We start from the raw sequence: 27,789 nt of genomic DNA, 5'->3' as shown, positions 1-27,789 counted from the left end.
GCAAACTATGGTCGGGTGTGACAGTATGATACACATGTATGATCCACATTTCTGATCCACATGTATGATCCACATTACTGGGACTAGGAGACACTGACCCACAGCTTAATAGGATAAATCAGCTCATAGGATAAATCATTCAGTGGAATCATCATGCGTGAACTCCGGAGTTGAATCCTCCACTGTCTATAGTAGATTACACAGAATGGTGCAAAGGAAGTTGAAGTTGACTAATCTGGGCAACCCATAACCAAATCACACATGAGGGGTGACCAGCCACTGCATTATGTTCTGGGTGGAGCACAGGAGATGTTGGACTAGTGTAAGTGGCGGGACCAGGATATGGACCCCGGTGCACTATAAAGGGAATAGGGTGCCATTTTGGATGACAACAGTATGAGTCACTGTGTACCTTAAGTCTGTTGGAGGGTAAAATATAAGATTGTTGTGGTTGTGTGTTTGTGTAGATACGGTTATTGGAATGTGTGTGTGTGTGGTTGTGTACCTTTCGCCTGTGGGAGGGTACTATGAAGAAGGTCTCAATGTTGTGTTTCTGTAGGAAGGTATGTCGATCATGGCCAAAGCCAGGCTCCACCTCATAGTCTCCATTCAAACACTCTAGAGTAGTCCTGGTTATGTGGACCTTACTGAAAGAGGGGAGAGAGAGGGAGAGAGGGAGAGAGGGAGAGAGAGAGAGGCATGAGAAGGAAGGGGTATACAGGGAAAGTGGGGAGAGAGAGAGGTGGGGGGAGTAATTATGGATATGTAATTCATTAAAGGAGAATCAGAAACTGTTTTCATCTCTTCCAGGTTTGAGATAGATCATTAATCATTAATTGCATTTCAGTTCATCTACTGAGCACACTGAGATTGGAATTAAATGGATCCCTACCCTGCTATCTCTGCTCATTAGCTGGTTCTTGTTTACTTGGCTCCTGAGTGACACAGCAGTCTAAGGCACTGCATCTCAGTGCTTTAGGCGTCACTACAGACACCCTGATTCAAATCCGGGCTGTATCACAACCAGCCGTGACTGGGAGTCCCATAAGGTGGCGCACAATTGGCCCAGCATGGTCCGGGTTTGGCCGGTGTAGGCCGTCATTGCAAATAAGAATTTGTTCTTATTAACTGACTTGCCTAGTTAAAAATAAGGTTAAATAAAATAAAATAAAAAATACTTTAATTGCATTGAATTGAAAGCACTCCCCTTTTTGTACACTCAACATTTCACGACTCTGGGATAAAATGCATTAAAAATAGCTTTTGTAGTTTTGTGATTGTTCAGAAATAGTTTTGGAGATACAAGGCTTTCTTTCAATAGCGAGACAATTCTTCCCCAAAAGAGCTTGACAAAACATTCCATGTCATCAATATGTGCCATTTCCCAAATGACACCTTACTCCCTATATATGGGCTATTCATGGGCTCTGGTCAAAAATAGTGCACTACTGTATATAGGGAATAGGGAGCCAATTAGGACTCAGACATAGTTTCCAGTAGTCATACATACCCAGGCAGTCCTCCTGCCTCCATCACATTGGCCAGAGTGACATCATTGGACCAGACATCATACTGCCACTTTCGAAGTCCCAGAACCCCACAGAGTACACGGCCCGTGTGCAGACCCACACGCATGTTCAGATCCACCTCTGTAGCCTCCACCACAGACCTAGGAAGAGATAGAAGCCTCGTGAAATGTACAGCCTGCTTCTAGCCTAAAGCATTGTTGTAGACCGCTTTATATCATCAGAATATATTGTTTTCACTTTCAAATCTTAAACTATCAAGTGGTATGCTTGTTAACGGGTACGGCCCTGAGTGTGCAGTCTGTCATGACTGTCCTGATCGGGTCAGGCTACAGGAGACCACAACCCTACAGATTATCGCTCAACCACAACAGAGGAGGAGAGATCTAGGGGTCTGAAGATGTGGGTTTTTTATGACCCCTCACGCCCCTGGTAAAACTTAGGCCACAGACAACATTCCTTTTGTCGTGTTACTATGGAAATCCAGCCTCAGAACATTAAACATGAAATAAAGGGAATTTGGAACAATGGTTTCCGTCAGCCGTAACGGTGACATGACAATAGATGGAATATGAAAATGTATGTCATTTTTGTTTTGTTATGTTATTAAAGGTTAATAGATGACGTTATTACGAAAACATTGTAACGTCAACAGTAACGTCAACTAGTATATGTTTGATGTTCATACATTGTACGTTGTATGGAAAATGGCCAAATCAAAGAGAATGTTTTGGTAAAGATGAAATGTGAAGTTAGTTGTCTAAAATTGGATTTGAGTAAAATCTAGACCTTGCCTCATTAACTTGGTACGCCCAGAGAATTGCCCTAAAGGCGGTTACGCCCACTTCGGACCCAAGGGTATAAAACCTGTGAGTATAGAATTAACAAGGAGACCATGTGACCCAAGCTGCAGCAAGGTCTAAAAAAGTCTATGTACTCAGAACGCCACGCAAGTTTGAGGACAAAGAAATCCTTTTCTACCCAAACTACGGATGAGTAGCTGTGTCTCAGCGGGTGAATTAAAGTCGAACCACCGAGCCTCCATCTCCCATCGAATCGTGGTATCTAAAGGGTTTCAGTCCTATGCTGTGAGCTCTGAGCTACAGAGCTGTCTGAATCCTCGGAGATCATCCTCACGTAATTACATCATTATATTCTAACCCATAAGAGCGGCAGTTTGGGGCAAGGCTAGGGTTAGAATAGCATAGCTGACAAATTCACCCAAATGTATAATTTTCTTGTGTACTTTCTTTTTTATGTGGGTAACATGTGCCATAGTGTGTTGGCCCTGTTATACTAAGTTCTAATCAATAGCCTATAATGTGTTTTGTCTATGTGTATCTTTTATCATCATTTTAGCTTTTTAGTAAATAAATATTCAACTACGATTGGTGTGGTAAGAACTCATTGGTGAGACCCGGGTCCGTGCAGATTCATTGCTATCCGACGTTCAGAGCGAGATTGTCACGCCTTGGTCTTAGTATTTTGTGTTTTAGTTTATTAGTTAGTCAGACCACGGTGTGACATGGGGTTATTATGTATTGTATTTTTGTATTGGGGTTTGTAGTGTTTGGGAATGTAGTTGATTAGGGGTGTGTGTGTGTGTGTGTTAAATAGGTTGGCTGCCTGAGGCGGTTCTCAATCAGAGTCAGGTGATTCTCGTTGTCGCTGATTGGGAACCGTATTTAGGTAGCCTGGTTTTCGCCTTGTATTTCGTGGGTGATTGTTCCTGTCTCTGTGTAGTGTGCACCAGTCAGGCTGTAATTGGTTTCACGTTCTGTTTGTTATTTTTGTATTTATTAGTTATTCGTGTATAGTTCGTTCGTTTGTCTTCACATAATAAACATGAGTAACTTACACGCTGCATTTCGGTCCGACTTTCTTTCAACTAAAGAAGAACGCAGTTACAGAATCACCCACCACACTCGGACCGAGCAGCGTGTCAACAGGCAGGAGCAGCGCGAAGAGGAGTGTAGCCGCCCAAAGGTGCAGCAGGCGAAGTTGAAACAGGAGCTACACGAGAGACAACAGAGGCAGCTTCAGTGGGAGAGGCTACACCATTTAGAGAATTGGACATGGGAGGAGGAACTGGACGGAAAAGGACCCTGGGCTCAGCCTGGGGAATATCGCCGCCCCAAGGAGGAATTAGAAGCGGCTAAAGCGGAGAGGCGCAAGTACGAGGAGGCAGCACGGCGTCAGGTAGGAGACCTGCGCAATCTCCCTGTGCTTACCGGGGGGCTAGAGAGACTGGGCAGGCACCGTGTTATGCAGTGGTGTGCACGGTGTCCCCAGTGCGGGTGCATAGCCCGGTGCGGTATATTTCAGCTCCGCGTATCGGCCGGGCTAGATTGAGCGTCGAGCCAAATGCCATGAAGCCGGCTCTACGCATCTGGTCTCCAGTGCGTCACCTTGGGCCGGTTTACATGGCACCAGCCTTGCGCTCTGTGTCTCCGGTTCGCCTACAATGCCCAGTGCGGGCTATTTCTCCTCACAGCCCTGGCAGGGCAACCGAGAGTATTCAACCAGGTAAGGTTGGGCAGGCTCGGTGCTCAAGAGCTCCAGTGCGCCTGCACGGTCCGGTCTATCCAGAACCACCTCCACACCCCAGCACTCCAGTAGCAGCTCCCCGCACTAGGCTTCCTGTGCGTGTCCTCGGCCAAATACCACCAGTGCCAGCACCACGCATCAGGCCTTCAGTGCGCCTCGCCTGTTCAGCGCAGCCAGCGCTTTCTCCCTCTCCTGCGCTGTCGGTTCTAGAGCCTTCCTCCTCTACAGCGCTGCCGGAGCCTCCTGTCTGTATAGAGCAGCCTAAGCTGTCAGTCTACATTGAGCAGCCAGAGCTGTCAGTTTGCATAGAGCAGCCTGAGCTGCTAGTCTGCATGGAGCAGCTAGTCTGCATGGAGCAGCCAGATCTGCCAGTCAGCCAGACTCTTCCAGATCTGCCAGTCAGCCAGACTCTTCCAGTCAGCCAGACTCTTCCAGTCAGCCAGACTCTTCCAGATCTGCCAGTCAACCAGACTCTTCCAGATCTGCCAGTCAGCCAGACTCTTCCAGATCTGCCAGTCAGCCAGACTCTTCCAGATCTGCCAGTCAACCAGACTCTTCCAGTCAACCAGACTCTTCCAGATCTGCCAGTCAACCAGACTCTTCCAGATCTGCCAGTCAGCCAGACTCTTCCAGATCTGCCAGTCAGCCAGACTCTTCCAGATCTGCCAGTCAACCAGACCCTTCCAGATCTGCCAGTCAACCAGACTCTTCCAGATCTGCTAGTCAGCCAGGATCCGCCAGTAAACCAGGATCTGCCAGATCCGCCAGTCAGCCAGGATCCGCCAGTCAGCCAGGATCCGCCAGTCAGCCAGGATCTGCCAGATCTGCTAGTCAGCCAGGATCTGCCAGATCTGCCAGTCAGCCAGGATCCGCTTGTCGGCCAGGATCCGCCAGTCAGCCAGGATCCGCCAGTCAGCCAGGATCCGCCAGTCAGCCTGGATCTGCCGGATTCAACTGCCTGGCTGGGCTTCATCTCGGCACTGGGCTTCATCTCAGTACTGGGCTTTTTCTCAGTACTGGGCTTCATCTCAGTCCCGAGCTGCCCCTCAGTCCCGAGTTGCCCCTCTGTCCGGAGTTGCCCCTCAGTCCCGAGTTGCCCCTCAGTCCCGAGCTGCCCCTCAGTCCCGAGCTGCCCCTCAGTCCCGAGCTGCTCCTCAGTCCCGAGTTGCCCCTCAGTCCCGAGTTGCCCCTCAGTCCCGAGTTGCCCCTCAGTCCCGAGTTGCCCCTCAGTCCCGAGTTGCCCCTCAGTCCCGAGCTGCCCCTCAGTCCCGAGCTGCCCCTCAGTCCCGAGCTGCCCCTCAGTCCCGAGCTGCCTCAGTCCCGAGTTGCCCCTCAGTCACGAGCTGCTCCTCTGTTATGTAGGGTTCTGGGTGAGGACTATTCGGCCATGGTCGGCGGTGAGGGTGGATTATCCATGGACGCGAAGGGGAGGAACAATGACATGTATGAAGTGGGGTCCACGTCCGGAGCCGGAACCGCCACCATGGACAGACGCCCACCCGGACCCTCCCTATGGTTTTGAGGTGCGTTCGGGAGTCCGCACCTTAGGGGGGGGTTCTGTCACGCCTTGGTCTTAGTATTTTGTGTTTTAGTTTATTAGTTAGTCAGACCAGGGTGTGACATGGGGTTATTATGTATTGTATTTTCGTATTGGGGTTTGTAGTGTTTGGGATTGTAGTTGATTAGGGGTGTGTGTGTGTGTGTTAAATAGGTTGGCTGCCTGAGGCGGTTCTCAATCAGAGTCAGGTGATTCTCGTTGTCGCTGATTGGGAACCGTATTTAGGTAGCCTGGTTTTCGCCTTGTATTTCGTGGGTGATTGTTCCTGTCTCTGTGTAGTGTGCACCAGTCAGGCTGTAATTGGTTTCACGTTCTGTTTGTTATTTTTGTATTTATTAGTTATTCGTGTATAGTTCGTTCGTCTGTCTTCACATAATAAACATGAGTAACTTACACGCTGCATTTCGGTCCGACTTTCTTTCAACTAAAGAAGAACGCCGTTACAGAGATTGGTAGAGGCAACTGGTTAATTAGCGGCTGTTGTAAAATCGATATTCTGATATTCTTTGAGTTAATTTGGGAAATAGAAACTCAATATAAACTAGTTTTCCCATGGTGCCCCAGGTTAATGAGTTAATTGCTTGATTCAGTTAATCACGCAATTAGAAACTTGTAATCATTTGATGAGCAACAGTCGTCACATTAACTAATACAACGTCACGACATAGACTAAGTCTGTAAGTAATGTCTGACAGCAGAGGTTGATGTTTTGGAAACCACAGTGGGATCCACTGAGGGTCCAAACAAAGCTCTGTATGTCATTTATCACATGGTAACTACTTTCTTTGGGTTTGAATTCAACTTTTTTAACTCACTTTTACATATTAACAAAATGTGATATTTATCAATAGCAACTACCAGAGTTGTTTACATTTACAATCACTGTTTGAGAAATAAAAAACAATGCTAAGATTTCAGAATATATTCCTCTGCTAAGGTGAAATATCTAGATAAAAACAAAAAGCTTCCAGCAGGGGACGGCATTCGTTTTTCCAAGTTCCGACAATTGACAGATATGTAGTGTGACATTCGAAGCTTTTAACATCATCATCATGTGGTATTGTTTCTTCGATACAAGCATCGTTACGTTGTGTTGAATCCAGGACCCCAGCATCACAAGCTCTGCAGGTTGGCTACTGCGTAACAACCTAGCGGTGCCAAAAGCCCTGATCTGCCCTATAAAGCGTATCTAAATTATGATCGCCAGAACAGCCAAACACATTTTTTTTAGATGATCGTTTTAGGCCCTAAAATGTATTTATTATGCTAAATTTCGATCCCTATGGGGAATAATTTTTAAGTTCACAACAAATCGAGATATTTAATTAAATAATGATCCATTCTGACTACTACATTTGTCATCACACAGCACTACGTGCTGACACAGACCAATGATGGGCCGGCAGGCTACGAAGAGGCTCCTGGCTGACTCTCTCAGGCAGGATTGAAATGAATACATTGGCCATGATCCTTTGCTAGTTACGGCTATTTTCATGTTCCTTGGCACTTCAAATTGAAAAACTTCCGGTTTCATGCGGCATAAGGAGTTTTCCATTGGAATATCGGAATATCAGTGCTCCGGCATGAATCGTCCCATCACTACATATTCTAATATAATTGTAATGGCGTTCTTCGTTTGTTGAAATAGAGTCGGACCGAAATGAGCGTGGTGGTTACTCATGATCTTTAATGAAGGATTGCGATACATAAAATAACTATTACAAAATACAAAACAACAAACGGAACGTGAAATCTAATTACAGCCTCTCTGGTGAAACTACACAGAGACAGGAACAATCACCCACGAAATACAAAGTGAAACCCAGGCTACCTAAATACGGTTCCCAATCAGAGACAACGAGAATCACCTGACTCTGATTGAGAACTGCCTCAGGCAGCCAAACCTATGCAACACCCCTATTCAGCCGCAATCCCAATAACTAAAAAACCCCACTACGAAATACAACAACATAAACCCATGTCACACCCTGGCCTGACCAACTAATAAACAAAAACACAAAATACTAAGACCAAGGCGTGACAATAATAATAATATTAACATTGCTAATTACATAAATTAATAAAATGGTTACTATTACAACTTTGGGATTTACATGGACGCTTAAGGAATTTATTCACCTCTGTAAGCATAATTGAAGCTACAATACTGTCAGTGTTCAACCTTAACATGTGATGACAATACACCAGTCTCTATCTTGTTTTAAGAGTCCCAAAAATGAGAACCAGGCTTCTAAAAAGGTAATTTCAGACCCCTAGTCTTGGAATTCCCTCCAAGCCAACCTAAAAGTTCAGGACCTGGTGTCCCTGGAGGAGTTTGAAGGACAAAAAGATTAACAGAAATGCAATTATTTCTAGCTACTAGCTTGCGCTGCCTTATGTAAGGAAACACACACACACACACACACATATCCACTGTTTGTTTGCTACTGAATTTGTGCTGTTGGCTTCTGTCTGTGTTGTCTATTTTGTCTTACTTTTTTTGTTTTTTAAATGTTTTATCTCAGCCACTTCCCCCACCGCCTTTTGCCGCTAAACAGGTCTAGCCTGGTTAAATAAACCAAAGGTGCAAATATGAACAATTTACCAATGGCAATGGTTCCTTGAGGAACTCCAGTTGTTCCTTGAGGATCTCAGGGGTTCCTCGAGTCACCACTAATTCTAAGAGTGGATCACTGCTACTCCAAGGCCCTCCCCTGCCCTCCTTTCTGCAAATCTGACCACGACTCCCTTTTGCTCCTGCCTTCCTATTAGCAGAAACTCAAAAGAGGATGTACACGTGCTAAGGACTATTCAACACTGGTCTGACCAATCGGAATCCAGGCTTCAAGATTGTTTTGATCACGCGGACTGGGATATGTTCCGGGTAGCATCAGAGAATAACATAGACGTATACATTGATTCAGTGAGTGAGTTTATAAGGAAGTGTATAGGAGATGCTGTACCTACTGTGACTATTAAAACCTACCCTAACCAGAAACCGTGGAGAGATGGAAGCATTCACGTAAAACTGAAAGCACGAACCACCACATTTAACCATCGTAAAGTGACTGGGATTATGGCCAAATACCAGCAGTGTAGTTATTCCCTCCGCAAGGCAATCAAAGAAGTGAAATGTCAGTACAGAGACAAAGTGGAGTCGCAATTCAACGGCTCAGACACGAGACATATGAGACAGAGTCTACAGACACAAAAGGAAAACCACAAAAGGAAAACCAGCCACGTCACGGACACTGACGTCTTGTTTCCAGTCAAACTAAACACCTTCTTTGCCCGCTTTGAGGATAATACAGTGCGACCGACGGGGCCCGCTACCAAGGACTGTGGGCTCTCCTTCTCCGTGGCCAACGTAAGTAAGACATTCAAAGTTGTTAACCCTCGCAAGACTGCCGGCCCAGACAGCATCCCTAGCCGCGTCCTCAGAGCATGTGCAGACCAGCTGGCTGGTGTGTTTATGGATATATTCAATCTCTCCCTATCCCAGTCTGCTGTCCCCACATTCTTCAAGATGGCTACCATTGTTCCTTTAACCAAGAAGGTAAAGGAAACTAAACTAAATGACTATCGCCCCGTAGCACTCACTTCCGTCATCATGAAGTGTTTTGAGAGATTAGTCAAGGATCATATCACCTCCACCTTACCTGTCACCCTAGAACCACTTCAATTTACTTACCACCCCAATAGATCCACAGACTATGCAAATGCCTTCACATTGAATACTGCCTTATCTCATCTGGACAAGAGGAATACCTATGTAAGACTGCTGTTCATTGACAATAGCTCAGCAATCAACACCATAGTACCCTCCAAGCTCATCATTAAGCTTGAGGCCCTGGGTCTCAACCCCACCCTGTGCAATTGGGTCCTGGACTTGCTGACGGGCCCCCCCAGGTGGTGAAGGTAGGAAACAACATCTCCACTTCGCTGATGCACCACACTGGGGCCCCACAAGGGTGTGTGCTCAGCCCCCTCCTGTACTCCCTGTTCACCCATGACTGCATGGCCATGCAGGCCTCCAACTCAATCATCAAGTTTGCAGACGACACAACAGTAGTAGTCTTGATTACCAACAATGACGAGACAGCCTACAGGGAGGAGGTGAGGGCACTCGGAGTGTGGTGTCAGGAAAACAACCTCTCACTCAACGTCAACAAAACAAAGGAGAAAATCGTGGACTTCAGGAAACAGCAAAGGGAGCACCCCCCCCCCCCATCCACATCGATGGGACAGCAGTGGAGATGGTGGAAAGTCTTAAATTCCTCGGCATACACATCACGGACAAAATGAAATGGTCCACCCACACAGACAGTGTGGTGAAGAAGACATAACAGTGCCTCTTCAACCTCAGGAGGCTGAAGAAATGTGGCTTGTCACCTAAAACCCTTACAAACCTTGACAGATGCACAATTGAGAGCATCCTGTCAGGCTGTATCACCGCTTGGTACGGCAACTGCACCGAACACAGCCGTAAGGCTCTCCAGACGGTGGTGTGGTCGGCACAACGCATCACCGGAGGCAAACTACCCGGCCTCCAGGACACCTACAGCACCCGATGTCACAGGAAGGCCAAAAATATAATCAAGGACAACAACCACCCGAGCCACTGTCTGTTCAGCACGCTACCATCAAGAAGGAGAGGTCAATACAGGTGCATCAAAGCTGGGACCAAGAGACTAAAAAACAGCTTCTATCTCAAGGCCATCAGACTGTTTAACAGCCATCACTAAAACAGAGAGACTGCTGCCTGCATACAGACTTGAAATCATTGGCCAATTGAATAAATGAATCACTAGCCACTTTAATAATGTTTAAATACATTGCATTACTCATATCTTGTGTATATACTGTATTTAATACCTTCTATTGCTCATCCATATATTTTTATGGTATACAGTTGAAGTCAGAAGTTTACATACATTTAGGTTGGAGTAATTAAAACTAATTTTTCAACCACTCCAGAAATGTCATGTTAACAAACTATAGTTTTGGCAAGTCGGTTAGGACATCTAATTTGTGCATAACACAAGTAATTTTTCCAACAATTGTTTACAGACAGATTATTTCACTTATGATTCACTGTATCACAATTCCAGTGGGTCAGAAGTTTACATATACTAAGTTGACTGTGCCTTTAAACAGCTTGGAAAATTCCAGAAAATTATGGCATGGCTTTAGAAGCTTCTGATAATTGACTAATTGACATCATTTGAGTCAATTGGAGGTGTACGTTTGGATGGTTTTCAAGGCCTACCTTCAAACTCAGTGCCTCTTTGCTTGACATCATGGGAAAATCAAAATAAATCAGCCAAGACCTCAGAAAAACAATTGTAGACCTCCACAAGCCTGGTTCATCCTTGGGAACAATTTCCAAACACCTGAAGGTACCACGTTCATCTGTACAAACAATAATACGCAAGTATAAACACCATGGGAACACGCAGCCATCATACCGCTCAGGAATTAGACACTTTCTGTCTCCTGGAGATGAACATACTTCGATGTGAAAACTGCAAATCAATCCCAGAACAACAGCAAAGGACCTTGTGAAGATGTTGGAGGAAACAGGTAAAAAAACGTATCTATATCCACAGTAAAACACGTCCTATATCGACTTAACCTGAAAGGCCGCTCAGCAAGGAAGAAGCCACTGCTCCAAAACCGCCATAATAAAGCCAGACTATGGTTTGCAACTGCACATGGGGACAAATATTGTACATTTTTGGAGAAATGTCCTCTGGTCTGATGAAACAAAAACAGAACTGTTTGGCCATAATGACCATCGTTATGTTTGGAGGCGAAAGGGGGAGGCTTGCAAGCCAAAGAACACCATTCCAACCGTGAAGCACAGGGATGGCAGCATCATGTTGTGTGGGTGCTTTGCTGCAGGAGGGATTGGCATCATGAGGTAGGAAAATTATGTGGATATACTGAAGCAACATCTCAAGACATCAGTCAGGAAGTTAAAGCTTGGTCGCAAATTGGTCTTCCAAATGGACATTGTGTGTGTGTGTGTGTGTGTGTGTGTGTGTGTGTGTGTACGTGCATGCGTGCAGTCCCTGTCTTAGTGGTATGGCTTTGAGGAGATAAAGTGGGACTATTTCCACCACAGTCTCTCCTTTCCTCCACAATAGTATATATAGAGGGAGAGAAGGGGAATCTAGGGGGAGAGGGTGGATAATTCAAGAAGTGAGAGAAAGAGAGGACCATATGGAATAGAGAGAGAAAGAGAGGACCATAAGGAATTGAGAGAAAGAGTGGACCATATGGAATAGAGAGAGAAAGAGAGGACCATAAGGAATTGAGAGAGAAAGAGTGGACCATATGGAATAGAGAGAGAAAGAGAGGACCATATGGAATAGAGAGAGAAAGAGAAGACCATAAGGAATAGAGAGAGAAAGAGAGGACCATAAGGAATAGAGAGAGAAAGAGAGGACCATAAGGAATAGAGAGAGAAAGGAGTAATGTGTATGAGCGAGGGAGGAGAGAGGAGTGTGTATGAGGGAGGGAGGAGAGAGGAGTGTGAATGAGGGAGGGAGGAGAGAGGAGTGTGAATGAGCAAGGTGAGGAGAGAGGACTGTGAATGAGCAAGGGAGGAGAGAGGAGTGTGTATGAGCGAGGTGAGGAGAGAGGACAATGTATGAGCAGGGGAGGAGAAAGGAGTGTGAATGAGCGAGGGAGGAGAGAGGACCATTTATGAGCAAGGGAGGAGGGAGGAATGTGTATTAGGGAGGGAGGAGAGAGGACAGTGAATGAGCAAGGGAGGAGAGAGGAGTGTGTATGAGCGAGGTGAGGAGAGAGGACAATTTATGAGCAAGGGAGGAGGGAGGAGTGTGTTTGAGCGAGGGAGGAGAGAGGAGTGTGTATGAGCGAGGTGAGGAGAGAGTGTATGGCAACACTTGTCCTGGGTGATAATGAGCTCCAGCATTGACATCCATCCGCTCTACAGAAAGACAGAAAAACAACACAACAGCAGAAATGCTCTGCTCTGCTTCTCATTCTGGAGTATGGGATCAACACTGTGTCTCTCTGAGTGTGCGTGTGTGTGTGTGCGTGTGCGTGTGCGTGTGTGTGCGTGTATGATTTGCATATCCTGAAAATAATTTTGCATGACAGTGTGCGGTCCGTGTATGCTCACTGCGTGTGTGTGTGTGCATGTGTGTGCGTGTGTGTGTGGTCAGTGCAGACTCACGTGATAGTGTCGATCATGTCCAGGCCCATCTCTACACAACAGTGTGCATGGTCTGCCTTGGGTTGGGTCAGACCTGACACACAGTAGTAACAGTCCCCCAGAATCTTTATACGCCTACAGTGGTTCTCCTGGAGAGATGAGGGGGAGGGGTAGAGGGAGGGAAGAAGAGGGGGGAGGAGGGGGAGAGGGAGAGAAGAGCGGGGTAGACGGGAGAGGGGGAGAGGTGGGACAGAGTGGTGGAAGAGGGAGAGGAGAGAAGAGAGAGGGGTGGAAGAGTGGGGAGAGAGAGGAAGAGAGACAGCGAGCAATGGTGAGATGAAGAAATGGGGAGGAAGAGAGACGGATGGCAATGGAGACGTGAAGAAATGGGGAGGAAGAGGGACAGAGGGCAATGGAGAGGTGAAGAAATGGGGAGGAAGAGGGACAAAGGGAAATGGAGAGGTGAAGAAATAGGGAGGAAGAGAGAGATGACAATGGAGAGGTGAAGAAATAGGGAGGAAGAGAGACAGAGGGCAATGGAGAGGTGAAGACATAGGGAGTAAGACAGGACAATGGAGAGGTGAAGAAATGGGGAGGAAGAGAGATATGACAATGGGGAGGTAGAGAGACAGAGGGCAGTGGGGAGGTGAAAAATGGGGAGGAAGAAAGACAGAGGGCAATGGAGAGGTGAAGAAATAGGGAGGAAGAGAGACAGAGGGCAATGGAGATGTGAAGAAATAGGGAGGAATAGGGACAGAGAACAATGGAGATGTGAAGAAATGGGGAGGAAGAAAGATAGAGGGCAATGGAGAGGTGAAGAAATAGGGAGGAAGAGAGACAGAGGGCAATGGAGAGGTGAAGAAATAGGGAGGAAGAGAGACAGGAATTTTCATGATTGCAAACAGTGATGATCAAAAAAAGGGGCCAATGGAGTCAAAACCTGGGAGCAGGGACAGAGGGCAATGGATAAACCTGTAAAGAGAGACAGGGGCAATGGAGATAAACCTGTAACAGGGCAATGGAGATAAACCTGTAACAGGGACAGAGGGCAATGATAAACCTGTAACAGGGCTTTTCTTTATAAACCTGTAACAAAAAAAGGGGCCTTCTTGATAAAACCTGTAGCAGGGCTTCCTTTATAAACCTGTAACAGGGCTTCCTTTATAAACCTGTAACAGGGCTTCCTTGATAAACCTGTAACAGGGCTTCCTTTATAAACCTGTAACAGGGCTTCCTTTATAAACCTGTAACAGGGCTTCCTTTATAAACCTGTAACAGGGCTTCCCTGTAACAGGGCTTCCTTGATAAACCTGTAACAGGGCTTCCTTTATAAACCTGTAACAGGGCTTCCTTTATAAACCTGTAACAGGGCTTCCTTGATAAACCTGTAACAGGGATTCCTTGATAAACCTGTAACAGGGCTTCCTTGATAAACCTGTAACAGGGCTTCCATGATAAACCTGTAACAGGGCTTCCTTGATAAACCTGTAACAGGCCTTCCATGATAAACCTGTAACAGGCCTTCCATGATAAACCTGTAACAGGGCTTCCATGATATGTCTTCCTGTTGCAGAGCTTCCATGATAAACCTATAGCAGAGCATCCATGATAAACCTGTAGCAGAGCATCCATGATAAACCTGTAGCAGAGCATCCATGATAAACCTGTAGCAGAGCATCCATGATAAACCTGTAGCAGAGCATCCATGATAAACCTGTAGCAGAGCATCCATGATAAACCTGTAGCAGAGCATCCATGATAAACCTGTAGCAGAGCATCCATGATAAACCTGTAGCAGAGCATCCATGATAAACCTGTAGCAGAGCTTCCATGATAAACCTGTAGCAGAGCATCCATGATTAACCTGTAGCAGAGCATCCATGATAAACCTGTAGCAGAGCATCCATGATAAACCTGTAGCAGAGCTTCCATGATAAACCTGTAGCAGAGCATCCATGATTAACCTGTAGCAGAGCATCCATGATTAACCTGTAGCAGAGCATCCATGATTAACCTGTAGCAGAGCATCCATGATAAACCTGTAGCAGAGCATCCATGATAAACCTGTAGCAGAGCATCCATGATAAACCTGTAGCAGAGCATCCATGATAAACCTGTAGTAGAGCTTCCATGATAAACCTGCAGCAGAGCATCCATGATTAACCTGTAGCAGAGCATCCATGATAAACCTGTAGCAGAGCATCCATGATAAACCTGTAGCAGAGCTTCCATGATAAACCTGTAGCAGAGCATCCATGATTAACCTGTAGCAGAGCATCCATGATTAACCTGTAGCAGAGCATCCATGATAAACCTGTAGCAGAGCATCCATGATAAACCTGTAGCAGAGCATCCATGATAAACCTGTAGCAGAGCATCCATGATAAACCTGTAGCAGAGCATCCATGATAAACCTGTTGCAGAGCATCCATGATAAACCTGTAGCAGAGCATCCATGATAAACCTGTAGCAGAGCTTCCATGATAAACCTGTAGCAGAGCATCCATGATAAACCTGTAGCAGAGAATCCATGATAAACCTGTAGCAGAGAATCCATGAAAAAGTAAATAAAAGTATAAATAAATAATTCTCTCTAATATTATTCTGAAATTTCACATTCTTAAAATGAAATGGTGATAACTGACCTATGACCTTACTTGGATTAAATGTCAGGAATTGTGAAAAACGAAAGTGTATGTAAACTTCCAACTTCAACTGTAACAATTCATAACAATAAACACAAGTCTAAAAGTAAAATAATGGAATGAATAAATACTAAATATGAGAATGGGCAACCTCAGAGTGAGATAAACTAGAATACAGTAGAGTACAGTATATACATATTGTGGCAAACCTCTTCAAGGTTAGGAGCGTTTGTCACAAACTAAGTGGTAAACTTGTCAGGATTTGGCCAGGGTTGTTCCGGGTTTTGGTCACTAGATGCCCCCATTGTGCTTTTTGACCTTATGTTTTTTTCCCTTGTTCCCCATTATTATTTGCACCTGTGCCTCGTTTCCCCTGATTGTATTTAAACCCTTAGTTTCCCTCAGTTATGTGCTCTGTGTTTGTATGTTAGCACCCAGCCCTAGTGTTCTGTGTATTCTTGTCGTTTCCGGTGGATGCTCTTGTGGAATTCTGTTTTTGTTTTCGAGTATCTCTTGAGGCTTTTTTTGTGCTATTCCTACCACCTTTTGGATTTGCCATTTTTTGTATTGAAGGACTTCTCCTTTTTACTTTATTAAATACACCGTCTTAAGTACTGCTGTGTCTGCCTCATCTTCTGGGTTCTGCTGACTATTCGTGGCTCAGTTGGTTAAGTGACTGTTTCTCACTCCGGAGACCCAGGTTCGTAACCGGGTCCTGACAGAAACACAGAGCCAAAAATGAACCCAGAGGCAGCCAGTGCCCAGGACCTTTTGCCATGCTGTCCCACCACCAGGAGACTGTCCAACGCCACGAAGCCGCCCTGGTTCAGCAAGAGGCCTTAATGGCTAGACATTCTCATCTTCTGTCGGAGATGCTGACTTCCATTAAGCAAATATCTGATCGTCTTACCCCGGCAACAGTTCCCGTCCCAGTACCTCAGATTCACGTACCCATGGCAGTTAACCCCCTGGCTGAACCTCGTCTTCCACCTCCCCAACGGCTCTCAGGTGATCCAAGTGCTTGTAAAGGGTTTCTCACCCAATGTTCTCTCTCCTTTGAGCTACAACCCTCGTCGTTTCCCACCGACCGGTCTAAGATCGCTTATATCATCACCCTGCTGTCGGAAAAAGCCCTGGCCTGGGCTACTGCTGTGTGGGATGCCCATAGTTCCTGCTGTGCCAGCTACTCTGCCTTTGCTGAGGAATTCAAACGAGTGTTTCAAGGCCCAAGCAGTGGTTCTGACTCAGCCAAACAGCTCCTGACTCTCCACCAAGGTTGGCGCAGCGTGACGGACTATGCCATCCAGTTCCGCACGGTGGCAGCAGCAAGTGGCTGGAACAACGAGGCGCTCACGGTGTGCTTTCTGAAAGGCCTTTCCGACACTATCCAAGATGAACTGGCCACTCGGGAACCACCGGACAATCTCGAGTCCCTGATCAAGTTGGCCTCACGCATTGACCAGCGTCTGAGAGAGAGAGAACTCAACCGTAGACCTCTAGCCCCTATCAGTCCCAGCTCCGAGTCCCCACCTTTATCCTCGCTGGCTCCATCGGAACCCATGCAGATTGGACGCATCTCCCAGGCTGAGAGAGACCGCCGGATGAGGGAGCGACGCTGTCTATATTGCGGCAAACCGGGCCATTTCCATTCCACGTGTCCCGGGCTCCAGGGAAACGCTCTGTCCCGTACAGACCGGGGGAACTGTAACGGGAAACATAACCTCCTCCCATCCGTCCAACTCCCGTCTGCTTATTCCAGTCACCCTCTCCTGGGACAACCACAAGCTTCACCTTCAAGCCTTGGTAGACTCTGGAGCCGCAGGTAACTTCATGGATGGTGTCTGGGCGAAGGAGAATGGCGTTCCCTCTGAACCTCTAAGTGAACCCATGAGGGTCACTACATTGGATGGAAGCCCTTTGGGATCTGGACTTGTCACTCATGTCACTACCTCCTTGCGACTTTCAGTTTCACAACACCAGGAATTGATGAACTTTCATTTGATCTCCTGTTCCAAGTTCCCTCTCATCCTTGGATACCCCTGGCTTCACAGCCATAACCCTCACATCGACTGGTCTGTGGGCACTATCAAGCAGTGGGGTCCTATGTGCCAAGCTACTTGTATTTTCCAGAATTCCCGAGTTCTACTCCCGAGTCTTTAGAATCCATCGACCTGACCCGAGTTCCCGAGTGTTACCATGACCTCAAACTGGTGTTTAGCAAACAGAGGGCCACCATGCTACCACCCCATAGACCTTACGATTGCCCCATCGACCTGTTTCCGGGCACTTGCCCCCCTAGGGGTCGGATCTTTTCCCTATCTCCACCCGAACGAGCTGCTATGGATACCTACATCAAGGACGCTCTGGAAGCAGGCCTCATGCGTCCATCCACCTCCCCGGCGGGAGCAGGGTTTTTCTTTGTGGCCAAGAAAGACGTTGGATTACGTCCTTGCATCGACTACCGGGGACTCAATGCCATAACCGTCCGTAACCGTTACCCGCTACCCCTTATGGCCACAGCCTTCGAGCTGCTCCAGGAAGCAGTTGTTTTCACTAAGCTTGACCTGCGGAACGCATACCATCTTGTGCGGATCAGACCTGGTGACGAGTGGAAGACCGCTTTCAACACGCCTACTGGTCACTATGAATACTTGGTGATGCCCTTCGGCCTGACCAACGCCCCAGCGGTGTTCCAAGCGCTCATAAACGATGTGCTTAGGGATATGCTTAACATATTTGTGTTCGTTTACTTGGATGACATCCTCATCTTTTCGAGCTCCCTTCAAGAACACACTAAGCATGTCAGACAAGTACTCAAACGCCTCCTGGACAGCCATCTGTACGTTAAGCCGGAAAAATGTGAATTCCATTCATCCCGAGTACAATTCCTGGGATTTGTAGTGGAACCCGGTCGAGTCCAAATGGACCCCAGGAAGGTAGGGGCGGTAGCGGATTGGCCCACCCCCAAATCCGTTAAGGAAGTTCAGCGTTTCCTGGGCTTCACAAACTTTTACCGCAAGTTCATCAAGAACTTCAGCTTGGTGGCAGCCCCTCTCTCAGCTTTAACCAAGGGTGGCAATGCAAGGTTTTTGTGGGGAAGAGAAGCTGAGACGGCCTTCCAAGGACTCAAGCAGCGCGTTCTCTCTGCTCCCATCCTGATACTACCGACTACGGATGAACCATTTGTGGTGGAGGTAGACGCATCAGAGGTTGGTGTTGGAGCTGTCCTGTCTCAGAGGGGTGAAGACAAGAAGCTTCATCCGTGCGCTTTCTTCTCACACCGGCTTACCCCGACTGAGAGGAACTACGATGTGGGGGATCGTGAACTCCTAGCGGTTAAGATGGCATTGAAGGAATGGAGACACTGGCTCGAGGGGGCTTCTCACCCGTTTCAAGTGCTTACGGACCACAAAAATCTGGAGTATATCCAGCAGGCGAAGCGGTTGAACTCTAGACAAGCTAGATGGTCTCTTTTCTTCAATCGATTCCAGTTTATCCTCACCTATCGGCCCGGGTCGAAGAATCTCAAACCGGATGCCCTGTTCCGAGTCTAAGCTCCTGCCATTCGAGATGACACGGACATGCCTGTCCTTCCTGCTGCTAAGATTGTGGCTCCGATCTTGTGGCAAGTTGAGGATACCGTGAGACGTGCTCAAGCTAGCGAACCGGACCCGAAAGGAGGTCCTGCCAATCGGTTGTTTGTCCCCAAGGCAGTGAGGACTAAGGTCCTTCTGTGGGGGCACTCCTCTCGCCTCACCTGTCATCCGGGCGTAGGTCGCACCTTGGAGTTCATCCAGGGTAAGTTCTGGTGGCCTACCATAAGAGAAGACGTTGCCACTTTCGTCAATGCCTGTCCCGTGTGCTGCCAGGGCAAATCTTCTCACCTCCGCCCTCAAGGACTCCTTCACCCTTTACCTGTTCCCCACAGACCCTGGTCCCATATCTCATTGGACTTTATTACTGGACTTCCTCCATCCCATGGCAATACTACTATCCTAGTCATAATCGACAGGTTTTCAAAGGCGGCCAGGTTCGTCCCTCTGACTAAGTTACCTTCTGCCAAGGAAACGGCTGAGTTGGTAATTAATCATGTGTTCCGAGTCTTCGGCATTCCTCAAGATATGGTTTCTGACAGAGGTCCCCAGTTCGCCTCAAGGTTTTGGAAGGCCTTCTGCCAACTCATGGGGGCTTCTGCCAGTCTATCTTCAGGGTACCATCCGGAGTCCAACGGCCAAACAGAGAGGATGAATCAAGAGCTGGAAACCACCCTCCGATGTATGACTTGTGACAACCCGTCCACATGGTCATCCTTTATTGTTTGGGCCGAATACGCGCACAACACCTTGCGCTCCTCCTCCACTGGTATGTCCCCGCACGAGTGTCAGTTTGGCTATGCTCCTCCATTGTTCCCGGACCAGGAGGCAGAAGTCAGAGTGCCTTCAGCCTTGAAGTTCGTCAGACGCTGTCGGCTTATGTGGAGGAAGACCCGTCTTAATCTTATGCATTCCTCACAGAGGTACCAACAACAAGCCAACAGACGTCGCCGTCCCGGGCCTAACCTGCGCCCCGGCCGGAGAGTCTGGCTCTCCACAAGAGACTTACCTCTACGGGTGGAGTCTCGCAAGCTGTCCCAAAAATACATCGGTCCCTTCAAGGTTGCCAGGAGAGTTAACCCAGTTTCTTATCGCCTACACTTACCCAGATCCCTTAAGATTAATCCCACATTTCACATTTCATTGTTAAAACCTGTTGTTTTTTCTCCCCTTGTCCCGGCAGACAGACCTCCCCCTCCGCCTCGTGTCATTGGAGGCCAGCCGGCTTATACCGTCCATCGGATACTGGATTCCCGCCGGGTGCAGCGGTCCTGGCAGTATCTGGTGGACTGGGAAGGCTACGGTCCCGAGGAGCGCTCCTGGGTTCCTGCCAAAGACATCCTGGACCCTGACCTCATTCGTCATTTCAGGGCCCTCCACCCTGAGAGAGCTGGTAGGAACGTCAGGAGCCGTTCCTAGGGGGGATTCTGTCAGGATTTGGCCAGGGTTGTTCCGGGTTTTGGTCACTAGATGCCCCCATTGTGCTTTTTGACCTTATGTTTTTTCCCTTGTTCCCCATTATTATTTGCACCTGTGCCTCGTTTCCCCTGATTGTATTTAAACCCTTAGTTTCCCTCAGTTCTGTGCTCTGTGTTTGTATGTTAGCACCCAGCCCTAGTGTTCTGTGTATTCTTGTCGTTTCCGGTGGATGCTCTTGTGGAATTCTGTTTTTGTTTTCGAGTATCTCTTGAGGCTTTTTTGTGCTATTCCTACCACCTTTTGGATTTGCCATTTTTTGTATTGAAGGACTTCTCCTTTTTACTTTATTAAATACACCGTCTTAAGTACTGCTGTGTCTGCCTCATCTTCTGGGTTCTGCTGACTATTCGTGGCTCAGTTGGTTAAGTGACTGTTTCTCACATCCGGAGACCCAGGTTCGTACAAAAGCGTCCTAAATGGGATCCTGACAAAACTGTCACCAAATCACCCAAGAATGAGAGTTCTTTCGAACAGGACAGTACCTGTGCGTTTGTTTCTCCGTCCTGGTCCACCCAGGCCGTAGGCGAGGTCAAGGATAGCAAGGTTCGGTACACAAATCGGGTTCTCGGTAGGTCCAGGTCCAAACGCCAACAGGTAAGTCCAAAACAGTCCAGCTCATACACGGTAAATCCAGCCAATCTCTATTGTCTCTTTCTCTATTGTTCATAGATCCTTCCAGCACTCTCTTCTTCTCTTCCTGGTTTTTCTTGACCCTTTATCTGTGGGTTGGCTCCACCTTCTGAGGGTTCCCCTTGCTTCTGGGACTTGTAGTTTTGGTGGTCGGCCATTTTGTGATCTGTAGTTCTGACAGGGGTGGCCATTTTAGTGATCCGGCAGAGCCCGTTTATTAGTTCTGCTCTCACACATCTGCCATTTACCACTCGACCCCCTTCTTTGCCACAATATGAAATGTGTAAAACAGTATGTAAACACTATTAAAGTGACCATTGTTCCATTATTAAAGTGACCAGTGATTCCATATCTATGTACATAGGGCAGCACCCTCTAAATTGCCTTGTTGAGTAACCGGGTGGCAGCCAGCTAGTGACAATGACTAAATTCAGGGCAGGGTACTGGGTGGAGGCTGGCTAGTGATGGCTATTTAACAGTCTGATTGCCTTAAGATAGAAGCTATTTTCAGTCTTTCGGTCCCAGCTTTGATGCACCTGTACTGATGTAGACATCTGGATTATAGCTGGGTGAACAAGCCGTGGCTCGGGTGGTTGATGTCCTTGATGATCTTTTTGGCCTTCCTGTGGCATCAAGTGCTGTATGTGTCCTGGAGGGCAGGCAGTGTATCCCAGGTGATGCCTTAGGCAGACTGCACCACCATCTGGAGAGCTCTGCGGTTGTGGTGGTGCAGTTGCCGTACCAGACTGTGATACAGACCGTCAGGATGCTTTCAATGGTGCATTTGTAAAGGTTTGTGAGGGTCCCCCTTCACCACACTGTCTGTGTGGGTGGACCATTTCAGATTATCAGTGATGTGTATGAAGCATTTCACCTTCTCCACTGTGGTCCCTTCGATGTGGACGTGGGGGTGCTCCCTCCGCTGTCTCCTGAAGTCCGCGATCAGCTCCTTTGTTTTATTAACGTTGAGGTTATTTTTCTGGCACCACTCTGCCAGGGCCCTCACCTCCTCCCTGTAGGCTGTCTCGTCATTGTTGGTAATCAGGCCTACTACTGTTGTGACATCTAGAAACTTCATGATTGAATTGGAGGCATGTGTGGCCACGCAGAGTTGAAGAAAATGAACAGCATTCTTACATAGGTATTGTCCAGATGGGATAAGGCAGTGTGCAGTGTGATGTCAATTGCATCGTCTGTGGATCTATTGGGATGGTTTGAACATTTAAGTGGGTCTAGGGTGTCAGGTAAGGTGGAAGTGACATAATCCTTAACAAGTCTATGAAAGCACTTCATGATGACAGAAGTGAGTGCTATGATGTCAATAGTTATTTAGTTCAGTTACTTTAGCTTTTTTGGGTACAGGAACAATGATGGACATCTTGAAGCATGTGGGGGACAGCAGACTGAAATAGGGAGAGATTGAATATGTCCATAAACACTCCAGCCAGCTGGTCTGCACATGGTCTGAAAATGCGGCTAGGGATGCCATCTGGGCAGGCAGCCTTGTGAGTGTTAACACACTTAAATGTCTTAATCAAATCGGCCATGAAGAACGAGAGCCCACAGTCTTTGGGAGTGGGCCGCGTCAGTGGCGACACGTTATCCTCAAAGCGGGCGAAGAAGGTGTTTAGCTTGTTCGGGAGCAAGACATGGCTGGTTTTCCTTTGTAATACGTGATGGTCTGGAGTCCCTGCCACATATGTCACATGTCTGAGCCATTGAATTGCGACTCCATTATGTCTTTCTACTGACTTTTGGCCTGTTTGATTGTCTTACGGAGGGCAGAACTGCACTGTTTGCTACATATCAACGGTTTTTGGTTAGGTTTTAATAGTCACAGTGGGAACAACATCCCCTATACAATTTCTGATGAACGCAGTCACTGTGTCAGTGTATATGTCAATGTTATTCTCAAAGGCAACCAGAATATATCCCAGTCCACATGATCAAAACAATCTTGAAGCATGGATTCCAATGCGTCAGAACAGAGTTGAATAGACCTTAGCACGAGTATTTCCTGCTTGGAGCAGAATGGATTTGTGATCTGATTTGCCGAAAGGAGGGTGAGGGAGGGCCTTGTAACCATCCCAGAAGGGAGAGTAATAATGATTGAGAGTTTTTGAAGCGCGAGTACTACAGGCAATGTGTTGATGGAACTTCGGTAGCGTTTTCCTCAAATTTGGTTTGTTAAAGTTCCCAGCTACAATAAATGCATCCTCGGGATATGTGGTTTCCAGTTTTCACAAAGTCCAGTGTAGTTCCTTGAGGGCCGTCGTGATATCGGCTTGAGGGGGAATATATAAGGCTGTGACTATAACCAAAGAGAATTCTCTTGGGACATAATACGGTTGGCATTTGATTGTGAGGTATTCTAGGTCAGTGGAACAAAAGGACTGACTTGAGTTCCTGTAAGTTATCCCAATGTAATAACGGAGCTGTGAGTCGGGAAGCAGGTGCAGGTGAAATATTTAATAAAACAACAAAACCAGTAACAAGTCAATACCATAAGGTTACACGCCGGTAAATAAGAACAATACCAACTGGTGAGAAGACATAAGTGAGTGACATATAAAGGGGAGGCAATATTGAAGGGAATGAAGTCCAAGTGTGTGTAATGATGAATCCCAGGACCTGTGGTTAATATTCTGGCAACGTCGTACGCCGGAAGGGAGGAGCAGGAGAAGATGTGATAAACAATCACACCATGAAAAGTTCATCATGAAACATACCTTTCTTCATCCACCTTTCTTCTTCCCTGAGTTTTTATTCCGGTCTACTGAGAACCCATCTGGCTGTATGGACGGGGACAGTATATCCGAAGAGAACCATGATTCCATGAAACAGAGTATGTTACAGTCCCTGATGTCTTTCTGGAAGGAGATCCTCGCCCTGAGCTTGTCTACTTTATTGTCCAGGGACTGAACATTCGAGAGTAATATACTCGGAAGCGGTGAAGGGTGTGCAAGCCTCCTGAGTCGGACTAGAAGTCCACTCCGAATACCTGTATATAATAAAATAAAACAAATTTTGGGCTAATAATGTAAGAAATAACACAAAAAAACATATACACTGCAAAGTTCCTTAGGAGCTAGAACCAGAAATTTGAAATTAGAGGATTTGCCTATTTCAGTCACTCCTGTTGCTGACAGGTATATAAAATTGTGCACACAGCCATCTCAATTAACAAACATTGTAAGCAGAATGAGCTCAGTTACTTTTAGCGTGGCACCATCATAGGATGCCACCTTTCCAACAAGTCACTTCCTCAATTTCCTGCCCTGCTAGAGCTGCCCTGGTAAACTGTAAGTCATGTTATTGTGAAGTGGAAACATATAGGAGCAACACCAGCTCAGCTGCGATATAGTAGGCCACACAAGCTCACAGAACGGGACCGCAGAGTGCTGAAGTGCGTAACACGTAAAAAGGGGTCTTAGGGACCAAGCCAAATTGGAAGCTTCATGAAATGGGTTTCCATCGTCGAGCAGCCGGACACAAGCCTAAGATCTTCATGCAGAAAGAAAAGCATTGGCTGGAGTGGTGTAAAGATTGCCGCCTTTGGACTCTGGAGCATGAAAACACGTTCTCTGGAGTGATGAGTCACTCTTCACCATCTGGCAGTCCGACGGACAAATCTGGTTTTGGCAGATGCCAGGAGACCGCTACCTGCCCGAATGCATAGTGCCAACTGTAAAGTTTAGTGGAGGAAGGGTAATGGTCTGAGGTTGTTTTCATAGTTTGGGCTAGGCCCCGTTAGTTTCAGTGAAGAGAAATCTTAACTCTACAGCATACGATACTATCTAGACGATTCTGTGCTTCCAACTTTGTGGCAACAGTTTGGTGAAGACCATACAGAAATGGTTTGTTGAGATCAGTGTGGAATAACTTGACTGGCCTGCACAGAGCCCTGACCTCAACCCCATCAAACACCTTTGGGCTGAATTGGAATGCCGAATGTGAGCCAGGCCTAATCATCCAACATCAGTGCCAAACCGCTCTAATGCTCTTGTGGCTGAATGCAAGCAAGTCCCCGCAGTAATGTTCCAACATCTAGTGGAAAGCCTTCCCAGAAGAGTGGAGGCTGTTAAAGTCGCAAAGGTGAGACCATCTCCATATTAACATCCTTGATTTTGGAATGAGATGTTCAACGAGCAGGTGGACATGTAGTGTACAATAGTCTAAAACAGTTAATTTGTTGAAAACAGACTAATTTAACCATGTAGTTAACAAGCATTTCATGTTATTTTAAGTGCATGCTGCTGCATTTTGGCTGCAACCTGATCTCATAGCATTTCGTATTATTCTGAACGTAAATCTGTAACACTCCATTTAGTGTGATATGTTAAGTTTCTTATGGTATGTCTTACTTTGTGGATTACCGTGATCCATTTCGCAAGATATGCTATGAATTCGTTTGATATGTTACGAATTTTCTATTTGTACAATATGTTATGAATTTGCAAATCGTATGATATGTTACGAATTCAGATTTGTTGTGGCTAACGTTAGCTAGGTGTCTAACGCTAACGTGGCTAACCTTAGCTAGGCTAGGGGTTAGGGTTACGGTTAGGAGTGAGGTTAAAGGGTTAACGTTAGGGTTAAGGGAAGGGATAGCTAACATGCTAAGTAGGTGCAAAGTAGCAAAAAAAGTAGTAAGTAGTTACAAAGTTGGTAATTAGCTAAAATGCTAGTTGTTTTGAACTTTTGGGTTGCTAGATATTCGTGTTATATGCCAATTTTTCCACCCTGACTAACCACCCTCGTTTTTGCCTTAGAGGAGAAGTTTCCTATTTCTGAAGTAAATTACGCTTTTGTTTGTGATTTGGCTTGTCTTTCAGAAACTTATCTCGATTCACCTCCTCATTGCTCAATGCGCAGTGTCAAGGCAAGCAAAAGACAGGAACGAGCTCCAAAAACACCCAAATAGGTCCTTTTAGAAACGGACACGCTCTCAGTATAGTGATGTAGGTCTTTAGATGTTGTACACATGAAATTGTGGTGTTGCTGACTTTATCCGCAATGTTATAATCCAGCTGCACAGCTCTGTGGGGGAAACAACATGACTCCACCGAAATGGATTATAAAGTTGCAGATACATTTCGGAATTTCATGTGTAAAACATCTAAAGTCATACCTCACTATACTGAGAGCGTGTTTTTGTAGCTCATTCATTTCTTTTTGTTCATGTCAGGATTTACATTTACTATGTTACGTCTAGTCTATGAGACCATCTGGCACACAGCAAGTTGTGTAAGTAAGTAATAATTCTGATGTTGTTGTTTTAACCTGGTTCAGTATGTGGAGCGCCCTGACTACATTTTACATGTGGATGGAGATTTCAGATTTTCTGTGAACTCACTGAAAAGTACATTGACACTGTTTTAATCAGTCAGCACACATTTGGATTATAAATGTCAAGACGACAGAAGATGGAGTTTATGCCGGAGCTGGAATTTATTCGACAAGGGTTTTAAACAGCAATGCTGTCAGTATGGTAGGCATGCACAATGGAGGTTCTGATTACATGTGCGTTTCTGGTTGAACCATTTACTATATGTGGTTCAACATCAGTGGAGGCTCCTCAGAGGAGGAAGGGGAGGACCATCCACCTCAGTGAATTTCATAAAATAAAAATTGTGAAACGTTAAAAAAGTTATAATTTTTTAGATAAAATCATACTAAATATATATTCACATGTCCCTAAATAATTGATTAAAACACACTGTTTTGCAATGAAGGTCTAAATTTGCCTCAGCAGCACTCGGTAGGTTAGCACCATGGTGTAGCAGGAGGACAGCTAGCTTCTGTCCTCCTATGTACATTGACTTGAATACAAAATCTTGGAGGCTAATGATTCTCACCCCCTTCTATAGACTTACACAGTAATTATGGCAATTTACGGAGGAACATATCAGAGCTCTTGCAGCATGAACTGACATGTTGTCCACACAATCAAAGGATCAGAGAATGAATCTAGTGCTAAAAGCATAAGTTACAGCTACCTAGCACTATGTGGTGAGTAGTTTGTATTTATATTTATTAAGGATCCCCATTAGTTGCTGCCAAGGCAGGGTTCCAAACACACTTAGGCACTCAAATCACACATAAAGCAAAAGAACAGTAAATCATATAACATTATTACACCACTACAAATCTACAATACAAAATGTATAATACTGCAATACAACAATATTACAATGATCAGTACATGTGTGTAGAGTGTGTGTCTGTTCCTGTGTGTTCCTGTGTGTGTATCTCTTCACAGTCCCCGCTGTTCCATAAGGTGTATGTTTATCTGTTTTTTAAATCTGATGCTACTGCTTGCATCAGTTACCTGATGTGGAATAGAGTTCCATGTAGTCATGGCTCTATGTAGTACTTTGTGCCTCCTATAGTCTGTTCTTGACTTGGGGATTAAGAGACCTCTGGTGACATGTCTTGTAGAGTATGCATGGGTGACTGAACTGTGTGCTAGTAGTTTAAACAGACACCTTGGTGCATTCAGCAGTCGACTCAAAGAAAGAGAAAGACAATAGTTGAACAGTTTTTAATTAATTAATTTATTCCAATATTAATGAGAAGCAAGAGAGAGAGACCACGCTAGCTATATTTTGTGGGTATATATCGG

At 46.2% G+C, this 27,789-nt stretch overlaps 1 protein-coding gene across 1 annotated transcript in view; it reads right to left on the bottom strand.

Moving 5' to 3' along the window:
• The window catches only part of adcy1a (adenylate cyclase 1a), a 124,050-nt gene that overhangs the window by 34,376 nt on the left and 61,885 nt on the right, over positions 1-27,789 (bottom strand). Inside the window, exons 5-7 of the mRNA XM_064932985.1 lie at positions 12,839-12,966; positions 1,511-1,669; positions 506-647 (exon numbers count right to left, since the gene is read on the bottom strand). Coding sequence (XP_064789057.1) covers positions 506-647; positions 1,511-1,669; positions 12,839-12,966 — 429 coding nt within the window. The remainder of the gene's footprint in view (positions 1-505; positions 648-1,510; positions 1,670-12,838; positions 12,967-27,789) is intronic.

Source organism: Oncorhynchus masou, chromosome 24 (assembly GCF_036934945.1).
Source record: "Oncorhynchus masou masou isolate Uvic2021 chromosome 24, UVic_Omas_1.1, whole genome shotgun sequence".
Classification (NCBI taxonomy): Eukaryota; Metazoa; Chordata; class Actinopteri; order Salmoniformes; family Salmonidae; genus Oncorhynchus; species Oncorhynchus masou.
Note: the sequence above shows the minus strand (reverse complement) of the source record. Positions and strands in the feature narration are given on the sequence as shown.